The 18087-nt window shown below is 38.1% G+C and overlaps 2 protein-coding genes across 2 annotated transcripts; both read right to left on the reverse strand.

The window, feature by feature from the left end:
• Positions 1-574: 574 nt before the first annotated feature.
• On the reverse strand, positions 575-2719 carry LOC148957863 (uncharacterized). Its single transcript, XM_089114297.1, has 4 exons — positions 2299-2719; positions 1700-2075; positions 1280-1423; positions 575-713 (listed from the first exon to the last, which is right to left on the reverse strand). Exons 2-4 carry the CDS (start codon positions 1980-1982, stop codon positions 637-639), a joined length of 504 nt encoding a protein of 167 aa, XP_088970423.1. The 5' UTR covers positions 1983-2075; positions 2299-2719; the 3' UTR covers positions 575-636.
• A 144-nt stretch (positions 2720-2863) lies between these two features.
• Positions 2864-9439, reverse strand: LOC148957864 (uncharacterized). Its single transcript, XM_089114296.1, has 4 exons — positions 9359-9439; positions 6924-7241; positions 4855-4998; positions 2864-3976 (listed from the first exon to the last, which is right to left on the reverse strand). Exons 2-4 carry the CDS (start codon positions 7204-7206, stop codon positions 3420-3422), a joined length of 984 nt encoding a protein of 327 aa, XP_088970422.1. The 5' UTR covers positions 7207-7241; positions 9359-9439; the 3' UTR covers positions 2864-3419.
• Positions 9440-18087: the final 8648 nt, after the last annotated feature.

Here is an 18087-nt window from a genome sequence, read left to right on the forward strand (position 1 = left end):
AAACTGCAAATGTAGATGAACAAAAACTTGCGCCAATGATTTTCTCGTATAGATCAACATTGTCTAGGAGATAGTCTCACCGTTCTAAAAATAATTGAAGTGCACCATTATAGTTGAAATTTCTTGTGTTGCTGGAAATGGAAAGTTAGGATTCAAATTTGCAGCATCTGTATAGGTATTTCCATTGACCATGTGGTGCTGGATTTCGTTGTAGATAAACTTTGGAAAGTGCGTATCCCTTGTCGCACATAACGTTATGCGATGCAAGGTTAAAAACATTCCCATCTCCATCACTTGTAAATGCAGTCTCCTTTTCCTGACACTGCATCAAGGTTTTCAATTTTAGATCTGTCACGTCACAGCACGTGTAAGCATACCTCATTTTGCTGACAGTGGCATTTCGCTGTAGAATGAAATCTTGTAGAAAGCTTGATTCGCCGCAGTAGAGATTGTGTCTATCCAGAAAGACGGAATTTCCAACTCCGTCGTCATTCCAAGGTGTTGTTCTGTTCATTTCGTTGCAAACCAAGTTTTGCATTTTGCAGCAAGAAAATTCATATTTTATGTGAGATACATCTTGCTGAAGCTGAAAACGCTTCAAGAAGGCAAATCGGTTGCAATTCAGATTTTGGTTGACTAAATTCTGAAAAGATTTTGGTTGACGTCACTGGGAATTGAGTCAGTGTTATTGTTGGTGCAACTCGAAAACCCTCCTAAAAACATAAAATAGACAAAGTCAAGATAGAGAGAAAAATATTTCTTACGCAGATATCGGTAAAACCGTTGTGTAGTTAAAGGAGAGAGACGAACAAAAACAGAACCATAGTTTGTGATAACAACAGACATAAATGTTGCGCTAAGACGTGATCTTTCAAAAATTTATTCAAATGAATGAAGAAAAGAAATTATTTGTAGGTATTTTTAGAGATTTGTTTTAACTGGTGGATGACAGGCTTAACGCTGTACAAACTGCATGAGCATCTTCAAATGGTGATAATTTCATACTGGTATGTGAGCAGCCGGGTACAATTTTAATCAAAGTGCTCTCTTCACTGCTTACAATCCTCGGAGCAGTAACATAAGGGAAAGACAAGATAAAAGATGAGAGCTCTTATCTTGCTGCTCCTAGCAAGAATAAATATCTTTCTGAACTCTACTTCTACTTCTGGTATGAGCTATTTGCGTCTACACATTTTGACAAAAAAATCTCACTCTTTTGCAATATTGACCTTGTTATGAAGAGCAGGGACTCACTACACTATTGTTTAAACAGGTTTACCTGGACAGTCAATCACGTTACATGTCTCTGTTTTGTTGCTTGCACCAGGGCAAAAGCCAAATTTATTGAGGCAATGACGCGTTTGCGTCATGAGTCCTCCTACACAATTCTTGCTACACATAGCAATACTCCATGCACTCCAACCTAAGCGTAAAGAAAGAAAGATTAGAGAATCTTTGTATAAAAAAGGATACGGTTTATCAAAGTGACTTTTTTTATTTGACTAGTGAATGAATGTATGTCCCAGGATGTCACGTTTATTCCAGAAACAAATGGCTTATACAATGACGCATAGTTCCGTGAATTTTGAAAGGTTTGGTCATTCTTTTTCAACCAAGAAGTCTTCTACTTAAACTGGCAAACATATATTAAAAGATCTTGCATATAATCAAGAAGGAAAAGTGGTTGAAAAAGCCTCACCTTGATTTGCGATAGTCATCTTTTCATAAATGACATCATATTCTGATTCTTCGTTCATTTCATCTTTGCCAGTGACAAGCGTAAATCCTTTGCTGTTTTTCACCTTAACAACATGAGTGCACTTGTCAATTCTGTTGCATTCAAAGAACTTCTTCTCCATAAACAATCCGACGTTTTCACTCTCTTCATTTACAAGAGTTTTGAAGTAGAATCGACTAGTATCTGTTTTGCAAATGATGTACCATAGCAAAATACTTAGGTATGCCACATTGAGAGGAGGCATTTGGGGAAGTCCTGAATCGACAAGTTCCCTTCAATCAAAATTTTTTTCCTTAGCTTGACGTGACTGGTCCCTTGACATATAAGAGATAAAAACCTAAATGCGGTAATAGGCAAGCGGCACTGATTGGTCAACCTTTACAGTCATGTGCTCGTGTTTCTGATTGGCCTATTTCGATCCACAACTGGGTATATATATTTCTTAGCGTAGAGTTTTCGATCTATGTTCTGACGTTTTAAACTCTGAAGAGTGTCAGACGAAAAGCTTTAGTTTACTAAATGTTTGCTTTTTTCAAAGCTATTTACAAGTTTTGTACCACCTAAATGCGGTACTTTGATCAATATATTCTGTATTTATTATTAAGATTTCCAATTCATAAATTTTTAATCAGCTTGTAGTTACATCTGCTAGTGCTGTTCATATGCAAATAGATATTGAGTTGTACTGGAGTAATGAGGCACCATCTTGTTGAAATAAACATGGGTGTAAACTTTGTTTGTTTCGACATCTTGCGTCAACATGAAGCAACCAATCACGAGTACCAAACTGTTCCCGATCTTCATGATCCGATAACTAGGCTTGCTTAGTCCACAGAAGTAGGAAGCGCTGTATAAATAGGGCGGAAGGAGGGGTGGGACACATATGGGGACTCTAGTGACACTATACCTCTTGTAACCTCTGGTTCCTACGTCTATGGTTTAGTCGATCTCATTTATCACCACCCTTTGTTTATCACCGTCAAAGCGCCCTCTTTCGCCTCATGATGTAAGCAATAAATATTTCATAAGTTAACATGGGCAAAGAATTCAGGAATTCTTAATCAATCATCATACCGCCAAAGTTACCAAAATGCAGCCGCAGAGTTTTTTCAGTAAACGTACATATATACATACTTATGTAATTTCATAGTAGATTTTAACAGTAAATGTTCCCAAAAGCTCATCATTTAACAATTTATGATACCTTTTGAAAATCATGCAGCTATATAGGTACTGAGTCTACTTTTTCATCTGTTTATGCCACTACTATTTCGTCCAATTTGATATAGACTAAGAATTTCATGCATAATACTACAGTCAAGACTCTAAAAATTGTACATAAAAAGGGGAAAAACACCATTTCTCTTCCTTTATTTTAAAAAGCAGTGGAGTTGTGCAGAACTTAATTTTGAAATAACATTTAAAGCTTTACTGTGCCTTTGATCCATTTTTTTGGTATGGCCTTCTTGTGGTCCCCGGTTACAAAAAACATCTTTATTAGCAATCACAAGTTTTTGCTTGGCAATCTTGTTGATGGGCCAGCCAAACAAGATTGTAGGCCCAAATGTAAGTACGACATCACATAAATGTCAATGATATGAAAAAGCATTATCCGTGACGGAGCTTTATCGATGCTGAAAGGCCCTGAAAAGAAACTTCTTATGATGCTTGAAATGGAAAGTTAGGGTTCAAATTTGCAGCATTTGTATACGTATTTCCATTGACCATGTGGTGCTGGATTTCGTTGTAGATAAACTTTGGAAAGTGCGTAGCCATCGTCGCACATAACGTTATGCGATGCAAGGTTAAAAACATTCCCATCTCCATCACTTGTAAATGCAGTCTCCTTTTCCTGACACTGCACCGAGGTTTTCCAATTTGGATCCGTCACATCACAGCACGTGTAAGCATACCTCATGTTGCTGATAGTGGCATTGCGCTGTAGAATGAAATCTTGTAGAAAGCTTGATTCGCCGCAGTCGACTTGATGTCTGTCCAGAAAGACGGAATTTCCAACTCCGTCGTCATTCCAAGGTGTTGTTCTGCTCGTTTCGTTGCAAACCAAGTTTTGCAATTTGCAGCAAGAAAAATCATATTTTATGTTAGATCCATCTTGCTGAAGCTGAAAACGCTTCAAGAAGAAAAATCGGTTGCACTTCACATTTTGTTTGACTAAAGAAAATGATTTCACGTCACTGGGACTTGAGCCTGTATTGCTGTTGGTGCAATTTGAAAAACCTAGAAAATAGAGAAAGCAGCTAAAAGATAAAGATGAAGAAGTGCAAAATGAGCTAAGATAGAGATAGGATACGTTTCTTTCCATATAGCCTTCTACTGTTGTCTTATTTTGATAAGATGTAGTCTCTTCCTTAGTTTCATGTATGTTAATATTTCTAACTATTTTTTCTTTACAAAAGCAAACTAATTTATAAAGACTTGATGGATAGTTTGAGGCTCGAGTGTTCTTAATGCTGTCTTTTCCCCAATTCAAATTTTCTATAACTATATAACGAAGATTGATTCTAAGATCACTAAATAACATTTATGCCTGAAATTTTGGCTAGCACGGTTGACTAGCTGATTAAATCTGCTTTGCTTTCTTAACATTTGCTGAATTCGCAAAAACTCTTTGCTTTTTCTCTTCCTATTTTTCGCTTCGTTTCTAATAGTCATGTTTTCACCTTGTTCATATTTATTTGGAAAATAGAGCCTCACTTTTTGTTAAAAGTGTTTCTCTATATGAAATTCAATCTAAAACTTAAACGTGTCAAGATAAGAACACGGGGGAGGGGGGGGGTCAGAAGTAATGTGGTAAGGTCAAGGGGAATTGGGGACTTGAGGGGTCTGGGGACATGCTGCTTTGCGGCACAGCAACCTAATTAATTCCAAAATGTTGCCAATTTGTAGTGTTGGAATTACTTTTAAATAATTTTAGCCCCTTTTACTCTTTCTGTATTATTGAAACCTTGAAAACAGAATATATACTTTTTTGTATTTCCCAAAGAAAGGATGATTACTTGGCTGGACTCTCTGATGCTTGGACAGTTAAGAAGGAATGACATCGACCTCGTTATGAAGAACAGAGACTCTCTAGGCCAATGGTTAAACAGGTTTACCTGGACAACCAATCACGTTACATGTCTCTGTTTTGCTAGTTGCACCAGGGCAAAAGCCAAATTCATTGAGGCAATGACGCGTTCGGTTTTGAAGTCCCCCTCCACATTTTTTGCTGCACCTTCCTTCACTCCATGCACTCCAGCCTAAGCGAAGAGAAACATAAATTAAAGAATTTTTGGGAAGAAATAAAAGCTGTTATTATCTTTCTGTTATTAAGAAACATTTTTTGGGTTAACTAGAGGTTAACTGAAGCGGCCAGTAAAGTGAAGATTTGTGAATTAGCTCAGGTATGCTACAGAAAGCACTGAAACTTTTGGCACAAAATAACTAGCCCCAGTAGATCATACTTGCTATGATTTACTTATGGAAAAAGTGCATCTAGAGGGGGTTGTGTGGATTTGATGTGAAATTTCGCATTTGAGATGTTATAGCTCGCGATCCCCCAGAACTTCCTTCCTCTCCATTCGTTTGTGACTGGGGCAACGTCCGAGACAAATTTCGTTTTAATTAAAGTTAAACTTGATAACTGGCAGAAGAAACGTTTAGAGTTATCTAGGTTAACAATACTCGTAGTGAAAACATCAAATCTTAGTTTGACTTTATTCGATTTGCATTGATTGGATGTGATTTGAATTTATTAAGTGCTTCAACTTATAACTATGGAAGCTTCTGACAACTTCCTAAGCAACTGAAAGCCTACTTATAAGCAACGCTTTCTTTGTGTAATCGTCAGGTTGAGCTTCGTGAAAACAGTGTTCTATTAAAACCTTTATTACCGGTATCAAATTGAAAGGAGTATGGCAGACCTGCTATGTTTCTATAAAAGCAATAGAGCTAGCTAAGTTGAACAACAGACTTCATGCAAATAGGATTAAAAACGTAGCTGGTAGGCATCGAGTTCATTATTTATGAAAGATTGAGAGACTCGTTAGCAACAAGTTTCAATAAAAAATACAACAAGAAACATATTCTGGAGTTTCAATCGCAATTGTGATATCGTTGGTAACAACAGTACTTTCAGCATTAAGAAACTTTTGTGATTGAAAAAAAATCCTTAAGGTATGGCGATGCGATAAGTTCAATCTTTGCCAAAAGTCTTGGAACATTAACGTCAGTTTTCAAAGGTCAATTTAGTCATCCCCAATGTCCTTATAATAGCAACATTGTAACTTTTTCTATAGAGTTTAGAAAAAGAATATGGAGTGAATTTTCTTGTTGCTTGTATGATATTTTTTGTAGACTATTAACATTGTTCTGGGGGGAAGGGTGGAAGTAGCAGCAGTTGGGAAACAAATGGAAAATAGAAAAAACAACGCCAATTGCGGGGTTTTCCAAACAATTTTAGCAATCTTTAGGTCTTAGTTAACAAGGAGCAATGGAGTTTAAAGTTTTAAGGATAAAAAGGAGTTTTAAGAATATTATTTTGATCTCATCAATCTAACATTCTATCCTAACTAAAAGTTTTCCAAACAATTTTAGCAATCTTTAGGTCTTAGTTAACAAGGAGCAATGGAGTTTAAAGTTTTAAGGATAACAAGGAGTTTTAAGAATATTATTTTGATCTCATCAATTTAACATTCTATCCTAACTAAAATTTCTGGGTACGAGGAATTTTGTACGAGTTTAAATGAATTTAAAATTACCTAGATAAAAGCATTAATATGCAAAAAATGAATTACAGCATCCGGCTTCTTTAGACTCATAAATAAATTAAATGTTTTCAAAAATGGCAGCCACTAGTTGGTCGTGGCAAGCTTCTTGCTTGCGGAGACTCAAAGGACAATTGTGCCCTACAACGTAACTCGACCTTGAGTTTGCTTGTGTTTATGAATTAATATCAAGTCAGCAAATGAAAGAAGCCTGCAGCAAAATGCAAAAGCCCATTTCCAGCAAGGCTCGCGTGAGTGTTATCACTAGTTCAGGTGGACAATTGATTGATCAAATCACATTAATATCATGAATAGAATAGGCTTGAGTTACTCGTTAAAAGAATTATTTGTTCTATCTTTCTGCGTTTGAGCATTATTGACTCACTGTGATCGTTAAAAAAGGATTGAAAATGCCTCACCTTGATTTGCGATAGTCATCTTTTCATAAATGACATCATATTCTGATTCTTCGTTCATTTCATCTTTGCCAGTGACAAGCGTAAATCCTTTGCTGTTTTTCACTTTAACAACATGAGTGCACTTGTCAATTCTATTGCATTCAAAGAACTTCTTCATAAACAAGCCTCCGTTTTTATCTTCCTCTTCATTGCCAAGCGTCTTGTGATAATAGCTGCCCGTTTCTATCTCACAGATGATGAGACACAGCAAAATGCATAGGATTGTGAGAAATGGAGCAAGCATTTCCTGAACAGTCGACCAAGTCTTCAAAAGTTACTCTGGGAGATTTGTTAAAATATTTCTTATAAGCAAGAAAACACTGTTTGCAGCCACGCTGCACTCTTGGTGGTTTGTGTTAATTGAACATAGATTTTGAGTGAATTTCATTAAATGATTACGAGGATGTTTGTTTTTCTATTATTGTGGTTTTGTCGACAAAGATGACACCAGTTTGGGCTAAACAAGCATAAAGCTATGTTTTCGTTTGCACAAACGGACGGTTTTGCTTTTCTTCTTCTTCTTTAGAGCAGGGCAAAGATAAGATGACACAGGTTTTGGTTACTGGAGATGAAGAACGTGAAAGCAACAGTACTTATAGCATATTTCTCTCATATCGGGCACTTTTGGGGAAAGTTATATTTATTCATTCAGGTGATGCCTTCTTCCTTTCTAAGCCCAGCAAACTATTTCTTACAGTTTAGGTTTTCATTTTCTCTACGCCTCACATACCTATATTATTATCATGGCAGTTTTTTCATATCAAACGAGATCTGGACTCTCAAGTATTCTGCATTATTTATTAACAGCGGCATTTTGTCACTCATCATCCCGATGACTCAGCTAAATCATTCATTCCTTCCTTATTGATCATTCTCACTCAAAACAATTTAAGAAAACAAACTTATGCATAAATCATCTCAAAAAACTTAGGAAACTGATTAAATTTAATAGAAGAAATGCCCTACTGGCGGTTTTCCTAGAATGACTCTGTTTAGATCTGTAAACAGTAAAGCTCATTGAAATTCATCAATGTCAAGTTGAAGTCGAACAATTTTTTAAATTGAAACGTATTGAGTGTGCAATTTACTGAGAATGAATGCAAACTGCATGTCAAGTGTAGTGTTGTAATATACAGTGATATTCAGTGTTTTAAGTGTCAAATCAAAACTGCAAATTTTAAAAGTTTCTTAGCTTCTTTCAATTTGGGTAGGGTTGTTTCTTAACTTTCGAAAAATTAAGCTTACCATTTCTTATAACCAGTGGCGAAGCCAAAGGTCCTGCTGGTCCTGCTGAGCAGGACCAAGAATTTCCAAAGATAAGGTTTACTGTAAACAATAAACAATTTCTTCTTTGCAGAAAGGAAGTTTCAAATTCTATTTGATAAACAGTCCCCAGTTCCGCCAGCTGATACAGGCATCCCGTGCTAATCTCAAGGTCCTGTTCTTTTCTACGGCAACCCTGTATTTTGGTCCTGCTCATAACTATGATACCCTATGTTTGGTCCTGCTTCACAATGGGCTTTTGTAACTTTTGTCCTGCTTCACAATAGTCTAGAACAAAGAGCAGTCCTGCTCAATCTCGGGAGCAGGACCTCGTCGAAATGATCATCATTACATTTCGTAAGCAGTAGTGATTTGATTGGTTGAGGGTTCACTTACATTAGGTCAAAAGGTATTGTTTTGAAAACCTTTGGTCCTGCTATTTCTGAGAGCAGGGCGACTGATTGCTATGTTGAATACCGATGAACTGAATGCTGAACTGCTAGTATGAAAGTGTATTTTTCTACCTGAATTGTTTACTCGTCTAATGGTTTGGCTAATGAAGTTGTTTTCATTGATAACGCGACACATTATTCAATTGTACCTTTCTTTGTCAGCTGCAGAATAATTGTTCTGCAGAATTTGTGAACTTGCCCCTACAGACTTTAAACTCTGTTGTTTATTAAAATTATTTTAATAGAGTATCTAGATTGGTCAGGTATTTTAATAGAGTGTCTAGATTGATCTAGATTGGACCAAAATCTTGAATAGTTTAATTAGACTATTTCAACTACCACAAATATATGATATGCAACTTCAAATGCCACCCTTACCCCCTTTTATTGTCAAATTTAGTTATCACCAATTTGAACTTTTACTTCAGCTGTAGAGGCTTACTACAATTTAACATAGATTTGTTTGAAAAGTAAGCACCCTGAAGCACGTCTCTAAGTATGGGTTTATTTTGCAAAAGATAGACATGGATTTAGAATTTGCTTTTTACTGCAAAAAAGTTCATCTACAAAAAAGAATTTTTGTTAATAGGCGTTTCCTATTGAATAGGGGCGTGGTGTTAAATCACTACTTTGATCTAACATAAACGCGTGAGTTCTAAATAATAAGAAGAATTAACTTACGACCTTGAGCAGAAGAACTCGAATGAAGACACGTCTCGTCTAGAACAGCAAATGATTTCGACAGCAACTTTATTAATCTACAGCTTTCGGCGAGTCTCTCTAAAAACTACGCTACACGATATATATATGAATATCTAGGGGCAAAGGTTAAAATTAGGAAAATAATATGTCTTTACTAAATATGGTTAACAGAAATGTATTTAATGTTCCTGGCCAATCAGGGAAGCGATAGAAAAATATCTGATGCAATGTACATGAACCCGGCACAAAGTACAACGTGTGATCTGATGTCTGATGCAATGCTGGTATGTAGCCATCACGTGACATGCAGCAAAATCAATAATCGAACAAAACAACAGCAACAGCATAAAAGCGATTGTTTAAATGAACTGTCTATTTACATAACTCCCCCTCCTCGAGGACAAGCCTCCCGGCTTGAGCGAAAAAAAAATATATTAAATACCAATGATTTCATCAGGGGTGTGGACATCCTCTGGGCGAGTAATCGGCACATCGGTGATAGAGTCCGCTCGAACCGGTTGCGACTCACGGTTTTTGTCCGCAAAACTCTCGGAAGGAAGGTCGGCGTCAGTGAGATCTGGCGGTTCAGGATCGGCATCTGGCGGACAAATAGGCCTGTCAGCTGGATCATAATACGGTTTCAGTCGATTTGCATGCACAGGCACCGAGACTGGGCGATTATCGAGATGGCGAAGCTTAAAATGCACTGGAGACAGCTTTGCGACGATGCGATATGGACCATGAAAATTATGCGTCAGCTTTTTCGAATACCCTTTTCGAACTTTGGGAGTGTATACCCAGACTTTGGAACCAATTTCATACCGGACTGGACGACTGGTTTTGTCATATTGAAATTTCATACGTTGCTGCGCTAACTGGGTATTTGACTTAATGATTCGCTGAGCATGTTCAAGATTCTCTACAACACGGGAACGAAGTTCTTCAACGGAAGACGACAAATTTGACGCAGGTATCAATAAAGATGTATCGAGTGGTAATCGCGGCTCTCGACCATACAAAAGATAAAAAGGTGACTCGTGAGTAGTTGCGTTCGGTGACACACGGTAGGCGAACAGAATCAGCGGCAAAGGCTCGTCCCAGTCCTTTTGATTGGTACTTACGTACATGGATAAACTTTCAGCTAAGGTGCCGTTAAATCGCTTGACGAGACCATCAGTTTGAGGGTGGTAAGATGTTGTATGCAACCGCTCAGTGTTCAAGAGATTGCTTACTTCCTTCACGACGGCTGCTAGAAAATTTGCGCCACGATCTGATAAAAGCGTACGTGGAGATCCATGTCGTGCTAATATTTCATTGACGAGTAACCATGCAATTCGTGTTGCCTCGGTGGATGGAAGAGCGAAGGCCTCAGGCCAACGTGTATAGTAATCCGAAAACACAATGATGTATCTGTTCCCAGAATTTGTGACTGGAAATGGACCAAGAATATCCATGGCTACCCGATCAAATGCACCATCAACTGGGATTGGAAGTAAAGGCGCCTTGTGCTTATTGCGTGGCATTTTCTTCATAGCACAATCTACACAGGTGTTGCATCAATGTTCAATGTCCTTAAACATGCCATGCCAGTAATATCGTGCTCTGATCTTCTCATACGTTTTTAATACACCAAAATGACCGGCAGTTGGGTCGTCGTGACATGAAACAAGAACATCATAGCGTAGCGATGCTGGAATTACGACTTGAGAGCAAATTGAGGTTACTCGACGTTTTCCTGGAGACCAAAGGTGGGAAAGTATACCATTTTCATCCAAATAGTAAGAATCGATAGATAACAGAAGAGACCGAGCTTTAGAATTATCCAACGGTAATTGTGATTCTTCCAGGTACTGAATAATTACAGACAAATCTGCATCCTGTCTCTGCAAGGTATGAAGACGTTGAACTGAGGAAATGACATTATCAATCACAACAACTGAAGGAGATGTTGACTCAGATACAGGTGCTTGTGATGAAGTATATGGCCGACGAGAGAGCGCATCAGCATTGCCATTTGAAGAGCCCGGTCTATGAAGAATATCAAAGTCATATTGTTGAAGCTGCAACGCCCAGCGAGCGAGACGACCGGTTGGATCTTTAACCTTCATTAACCAAGACACACTACCGTGGTCAGTATGGACAAAGAATTTACGACCAAAGAGGTACGGCTGGTATTGTTTAATTCCGTCAATGACAGCTAAAGCTTCCCTCTCTGTTGTGCTATACCGGGTTTCTTGTAGGCTAAGCTCTCTACCACCATAAGCGATAACATGTTCTTTTCCGTCAACCACCTGTCCTAAGATGTACCCTAAAGCGGACTGGCTCGCATCAGTATAGAGATGGAAAGGTTGGCTGAAATCTGGATAGGCCAAGATGGGTGGTGAGCATAGACGAGACTTTAGGATCTGAAAAGCAGCTTCACAATCAGAGTTCCATTCGAAAACAACGCTTTTTCTTGTGAGATGATTCAACGGCGAGGCTATCTTGGCAAAACCCTCTACAAAACGACGATAATAATTGCAAAGGCCTAAGAAACTTCGGATATCTTTGACAGAAGTAGGCGTGGGAAATGATTGGACACTTTCAAGCTTCTCTGGATCAGGCGAAACACCAGAAGAAGATACAACAAATCCAAGAAAGTTCACTGAACTTCTAGCAAAGAAGCATTTTGTTGGTTTCAGTTTGAGACTGGCTTCACGAAGGCGATCAAAAACAAGACTGAGGCGAGACAGATGTTCCTCGAATGTCTTTGAAAAAACGATAATATCATCGATGTAGATCAAACAGATCTTCCACTCGAAACCATGAAGAAGTCTTGACATTAGACGCTGAAAGTTTGGAGGAGCATTTGTTAATCCAAAACTCATAAAGTCCTGCATGACTTATGAACGCCGTTTTCTCCTTAGATGAAGGGTGCATGGCTACCTGGTGATAACCAGATTGCAAGTCTAGAGTAGTGAAATAATTAGAGCCAGCTAGAGAATCCAGGGCATCGTCTATCCTGGGCAAAGGAAAGCTGTCTTTACGTGTTACTGCATTCAGTTTACGGTAGTCTATACAAAAACGGGTTGTACCATCCTTCTTCTTAACCAAGACTACAGGTGAACTCCATGGGCTAGAAGAAACACTGATTATGTTCTGTTCCAGCATTTTAGAAATGTGACTTTCAATTTCGTCTCGCTGGTTTTGTGAAACCCTGTATGGTGCTTGCTTAATAGGCTTGGAATTACCAGTGTCTATTTCATGCTGAATTATGGAAGTGTGGCCTAGATCAAGGGAGGATGATGCAAATATTTCTCCATAGGCTTCAAGTAAACCGTTGAGCTGAGTGTTTTCTGAAAAAGTCAAAGCTGGACTTGGCAAACAGTCAAAAGAGGACAAAAGATCTTTTTTTTCTTGGCATTTGATCGCATCGATAGGTGCAATGAACGGCTTTGACTCAAGTGATACAACAACGTCGTCTGGGTGCATTGCCTCAAACTGGCCAACCACAGTACCCTTATGAAGCAAAACTGGCTCGTCGGATGGATTCAAAAGACGAAAGGAGACAAAGCCATCCTCTGAAGAACGTGACAAAGATGAAGCACCAAGCAGATGGTACCTGTCTGAAAGTTGTGACGTAGTTTCAAGAAGACCAATTACTGGTTGAGAAGAAAATGTCGCCAGAGAAACTGGAATAATAACCTCGCTCTGAGCATCAATAACATGAGTTTCAGAAACCTTGACCTCTGATACAAAAGGTGGAACATCACCAACGGCAAAATACACAGTGTTAATTTCTTCAAATGTAACAAAACAACCTTTTACGTCAATAACAGCGCCAAATTGATGAAGAAAATCTCGTCCTAACACAACATTATAAGACAAACCAGGAACGACAAATGCATCACATTGATACTCCTTTTTCCCAATAAAAACAGGGAAAGAAACGAAACCACGAACAAAAACTACGTGTCCATTAGCAGTTTTAACACTGTCAATTGTTCCTTTGTGCAGCAGGCTGTGACTTGCGCGCAAAACACTTTCGTAAAAGCTTTCACTAACTACAGAGACCGCTGCGCCCGTGTCTACTAAAATTTTAACAGGCTGCTTAGCAACAGTACCCCATATTAGCACGTTAGTAGGGGAAGACAAAGGAGCTGACATGGCTGACTGCATACAAGGGATCTCAACGACGACTGAATTCTTATGGTCATTTTCCGGCTCTGGAGTTGGTTTTGAAACACCAGGTTCCTTGCACCGTTCCGTTTTAGTAGAAAGAAAGTTTTGGCTGCTCATTCTTTGCTGTCCCCATTTACCTAATTCATCGTCCATTAGGGGAGGTTGTTCATTTTTAACTGTTTGGGTCTTCAGTTCCCCAGGCGTGAAGACCCGTTCCCGTTTAAATTTTGCTGAAAGGATTGTTGACTTTGCTGAAAACGAGGCGAACCATATCGTGTTTGCTGATAACGAGATTGATCAAATCGGTCGTTTTCAAAATTAGATTGGCGCTGCCAAAAGTTGAATTGACGCTGGTTTTGACTAGGGCACAGAATAGAAATGACCAGAAGGGTCACTCGTGTCGGCATCCTTTGTTGCGAGTTCACTCGATTTTTTCTGGCGCCGCGCTGTCTGTACATACAGTTCTCGTTTTCAACCGTCATGAAAGGAGGCTAGTAGTCTAGGATGTTTCGCAATCGAAGGCGTGTTGAAGCAAATTTCAAAACAAGCTCCCTTGAATATCACTGGGGCTGCACTTCATACCTTCATGAAGCAAAAGGAGAGTGTATAAAAACACAGAGGCGCTTAGTTCGTTATGGATCGTGAGTTTGGAAACGATATTTAAATTCCCTGTTAGCTAATAATCAATACTACAGGCCTACTACAGTTGTGAGATGCGAGACCACCATTGATAGCAGTATTTTTCGGTTATGAAGCAATATAAACAGGGCAAGATACTAGTTTAATTCTTTTTCAGATCGTTGAATTTGTTTTCCTAGTCCCATCTCGCATTATTGTGTTGTTTTTCATCGATGTGCTTTGTTCGTGCTTATTGTTTGACATACTATCCTCGTTTTGGTTACGCATGCGCGAAAAAACTCGCGCTGAATCGATTGGCCAGGAGTGACCCTTCTGGTCATTTCTATTCTGTGACTAGGGGCAGGATTTTGTTGCCTCAGATTGCAATAACGAGAAACATGCCCGACTCTTTGACAAGAATTGCATATGGGCTGACCATCAGTGGTACGAAGATTGCGACCCCTTGCACCGTTTTGGAATGAATGCCTGGAAATTTGAGGATTTTTGTGAACTGGCTGTTGGAAACGATTATCGAGGGCAGCAACATTCATGTTTTGCAATTCGTTTTGGCCGTAAGGAACGCTGTTAAAGGCATTCGAAAAGCCATGAAGACCATTTTGAAGAGGCAAACTGGAGGGAAACGCAGTGTCGATAGCATGGACTGGTTTTTGTTCCTGTTTTTTAGAGGCATATGTCATCAGCAAATTAACTTGGCCTTCAAGTTCTTTTATTCGTTGCTCCTGCAGGGTGTTACTTAAACTCGGAAGAAGGTTTTCAGGTACGGAAGTGGAGGAAACTGCTGATCGGAGCCTGGCTAAATTATCAGCTTCTGCGAACGTTTTAGGCTGGTTCAAAATAACATGACTTTTAATTTCGTTTTTTAGACCATTGATAAATAAGTTCATCATCTCCATGTCCGAAAGAGAAAGACGTTGGCACTTTCTTATCATATCTTCCGTGTAGACTGCTAAAGGCTCGTTTGGTCCTTGCTTACGGGCATAAAGTTCCTGTCTTAAAATGAAGTCCAAATTTTGGGCTCCAAACCTGTCTTTCAGGGCCTCGATCAAAGCTTGATAATCATTGGCAGTTTCATTAGTCAATGTTTGAAACCAGGCCAGTGCAGGGCCACCCAACATTAACGGAAGTGCACCGAGTTTCTTTGCGTTTGACCAACTGTAAAATTTCGAAAGTCTATCGAATTTTGCAAGCCACTCGTTTACATCTTCGTTTGGGAGGCCATTAAACGGGGGTTGTTTAAACAAACTAGAATTTGTGTTACCATCTATTGCAGCCTGGACAGCACTTAATTGCGTTTGTAAATTGTCTACTGTTATCTGGAGTTGCTCAGCCATTTCGAAAAGATTACCAATAAAGTTAACTACGTTAAAATACGATTCAGCAAAATTGAGTCAGTCAAAGAAAATAAATTGCAGCGATTACGCACACACTGAACGTCCAATAAAATCTTGTATTTCCACAAAAAGAGATCTTGCAGATAAAGTCATTCTATTTAAACAAAACGATGCAACGCAAATAAACAAAGTTCACTCTTTGCAAGGATAATAAACTGAATTTACTCGTTGTAAGGCAAATACACAAAGTTCACTCTTTGTAAGGAATTCTCTCTACTTGAAGAAAAACGGCTTTGATCTTCGATAAGACGTGAAAACTGATCATTAAACGGCTGAAAATAATATCTTGAAAAAGTTATTGCATGCAAAAAGTTTTCTCGTTCAATCGTCTTCCTCACACGGGGCACCAAATGTTAAATCACTACTTTGATCTAACATAAACGCGTGAGTTCTAAATAATAAGAAGAATTAACTTACGACCTTGAGCAGAAGAACTCGAATGAAGACACGTCTCGTCTAGAACAGCAAATGATTTCGACAGCAACTTTATTAATCTACAGCTTTCGGCGAGTCTCTCTAAAAACTACGCTACACGATATATATATGAATATCTAGGGGCAAAGGTTAAAATTAGGAAAATAATATGTCTTTACTAAATATGGTTAACAGAAATGTATTTAATGTTCCTGGCCAATCAGGGAAGCGATAGAAAAATATCTGATGCAATGTACATGAACCCGGCACAAAGTACAACGTGTGATCTGATGTCTGATGCAATGCTGGTATGTAGCCATCACGTGACATGCAGCAAAATCAATAATCGAACAAAACAACAGCAACAGCATAAAAGCGATTGTTTAAATGAACTGTCTATTTACAGTGGCCTTGTACATACAGCAGGACCAACAATTTTTGGCTAGCTTCGCCACTGCTTATAACCTATTTCTTATAAAATGAATGAGTGTATACAGAGCTACGCATAAATCAATTTGATTACAGCTGTCATTGAAACCTCTAAATAAGTATTGAAAAATAATTTTGAGCTATAACATTATTCACGTTTAGAAATGTCCATTGCATAACAGTTTAATTAATAAACGCAGAATAAAAGCACACTACTGCGCAATTCAATGTTTCGAGGTTATTTTAACTTTTAGGAGCAAAAATCTGTAGGTGGGCCATCTGGAACATGCCATTTGATAAACAACAATCAATTTGAGTGAATTTTTCCTTATTGAAATGAAGCATCTTAATTACGTTAAGGTTTTTTGATGATACTAATAAAATATTAAATGTAAAGTGCTTGCAAGTTTTAGTAAAAAATATAATAATATCTTCCTCAAGTTGATCACTGTAATTTCCCATATATTTCCCATGACCAGATCTTCATTGGTTACGAAATTTTCTGCAACTTCATCGCTTCGCTATAGCACTGCAGATCTTGCTGCTGTTTGGCGGTGTATATCTGGGGCTTTTTAAAGGATTAAAATAAATTGTGTGAAGAAAGATTTCGGGACTTTGGTCGCTGACGCCAATATTTTCTGCAGGTATTCACAGCTTTCTTTTTAATTTAACAATCGGATACTTTTCGCGTCAGGTCGTTCAAAAACTTGTTTCTCTTTATATCTTTTCAGTACCATTTCTTACACACTGGTATGACCAGTTCATTCACTTTATCGCAGATCCAACAATACTGTCAGAGTCAATTTCCCTTCTAATTTTCTGTTCATAATGAAGGCCATAGTAAATGATTTTGTCATTGAGTCTAGATATGGCTGTAGAACTTCTGGTGACTTGTTCCTCCTTGACCTGCATAGTTTTACTCTTATCTGCACGAGTGTTTCTTCATTTTGCATTTTTAAGACAATTTTTGCCCAAATTTGGTCACGATAATATCTTCGGAAATTTTCTGCCTCATCCAACTCCCACGAGCAATTCTACCTTTCCAGAATAACTCTTTAACATTTCACGATGTTTAGTTTCCTTACTTAAAAATATTTTCACTTAACTCCTTTGCTTAAATTAGTTGCTAATTTTGTAATACAGCCAGTAACTGCTTGTGTTAGCCGGTAAATTTTTGGAAATATCTTTTCCCAGGAAATTTACGATTTTTTTTCAAACTGTTTCCAAACTTCATTGTACTTTTAAAAGCTCAGATTTGGTTTTATCACCATAATTTTTGGCCGGATACAATTTTTCCCATTGTTTATGCTTGAATTTTAGATTAAGGGAAAATGAAGGTTGAAAACTTGTAACTTGCAAAAATCGGTCAAATCCTTAAAAAAATTTTAAGACTTTAATCAATTGTCGTCTAAAATCAATATCGTGAGAATGCCCTCAATCAGAATCTGACCTCCAAAATTTTAAGCAGAACAGAAAAATTTGAAGAATTTTTCAAAACGAGGCTGTAAGTTGAATTGGTCTCTCAAGAGGGAATTCTATACAAGTTACTGTAATCAATAAACACGTGACACACTCATTTTTTTTATAAGAAACAAGGGTCGATGTTGAGTACTCCAGTTTCTTAATGTTCTGGAAATTTCAATACTCACAGTTCCTTAAGAGTTTCTTAATTAT

The sequence above is a fragment of the Rhopilema esculentum genome, chromosome 20 (genome assembly GCF_057945365.1).
Source record: "Rhopilema esculentum isolate cy_ngs chromosome 20, ASM5794536v1, whole genome shotgun sequence".
NCBI lineage: Eukaryota > Metazoa > Cnidaria > Scyphozoa > Rhizostomeae > Rhizostomatidae > Rhopilema > Rhopilema esculentum.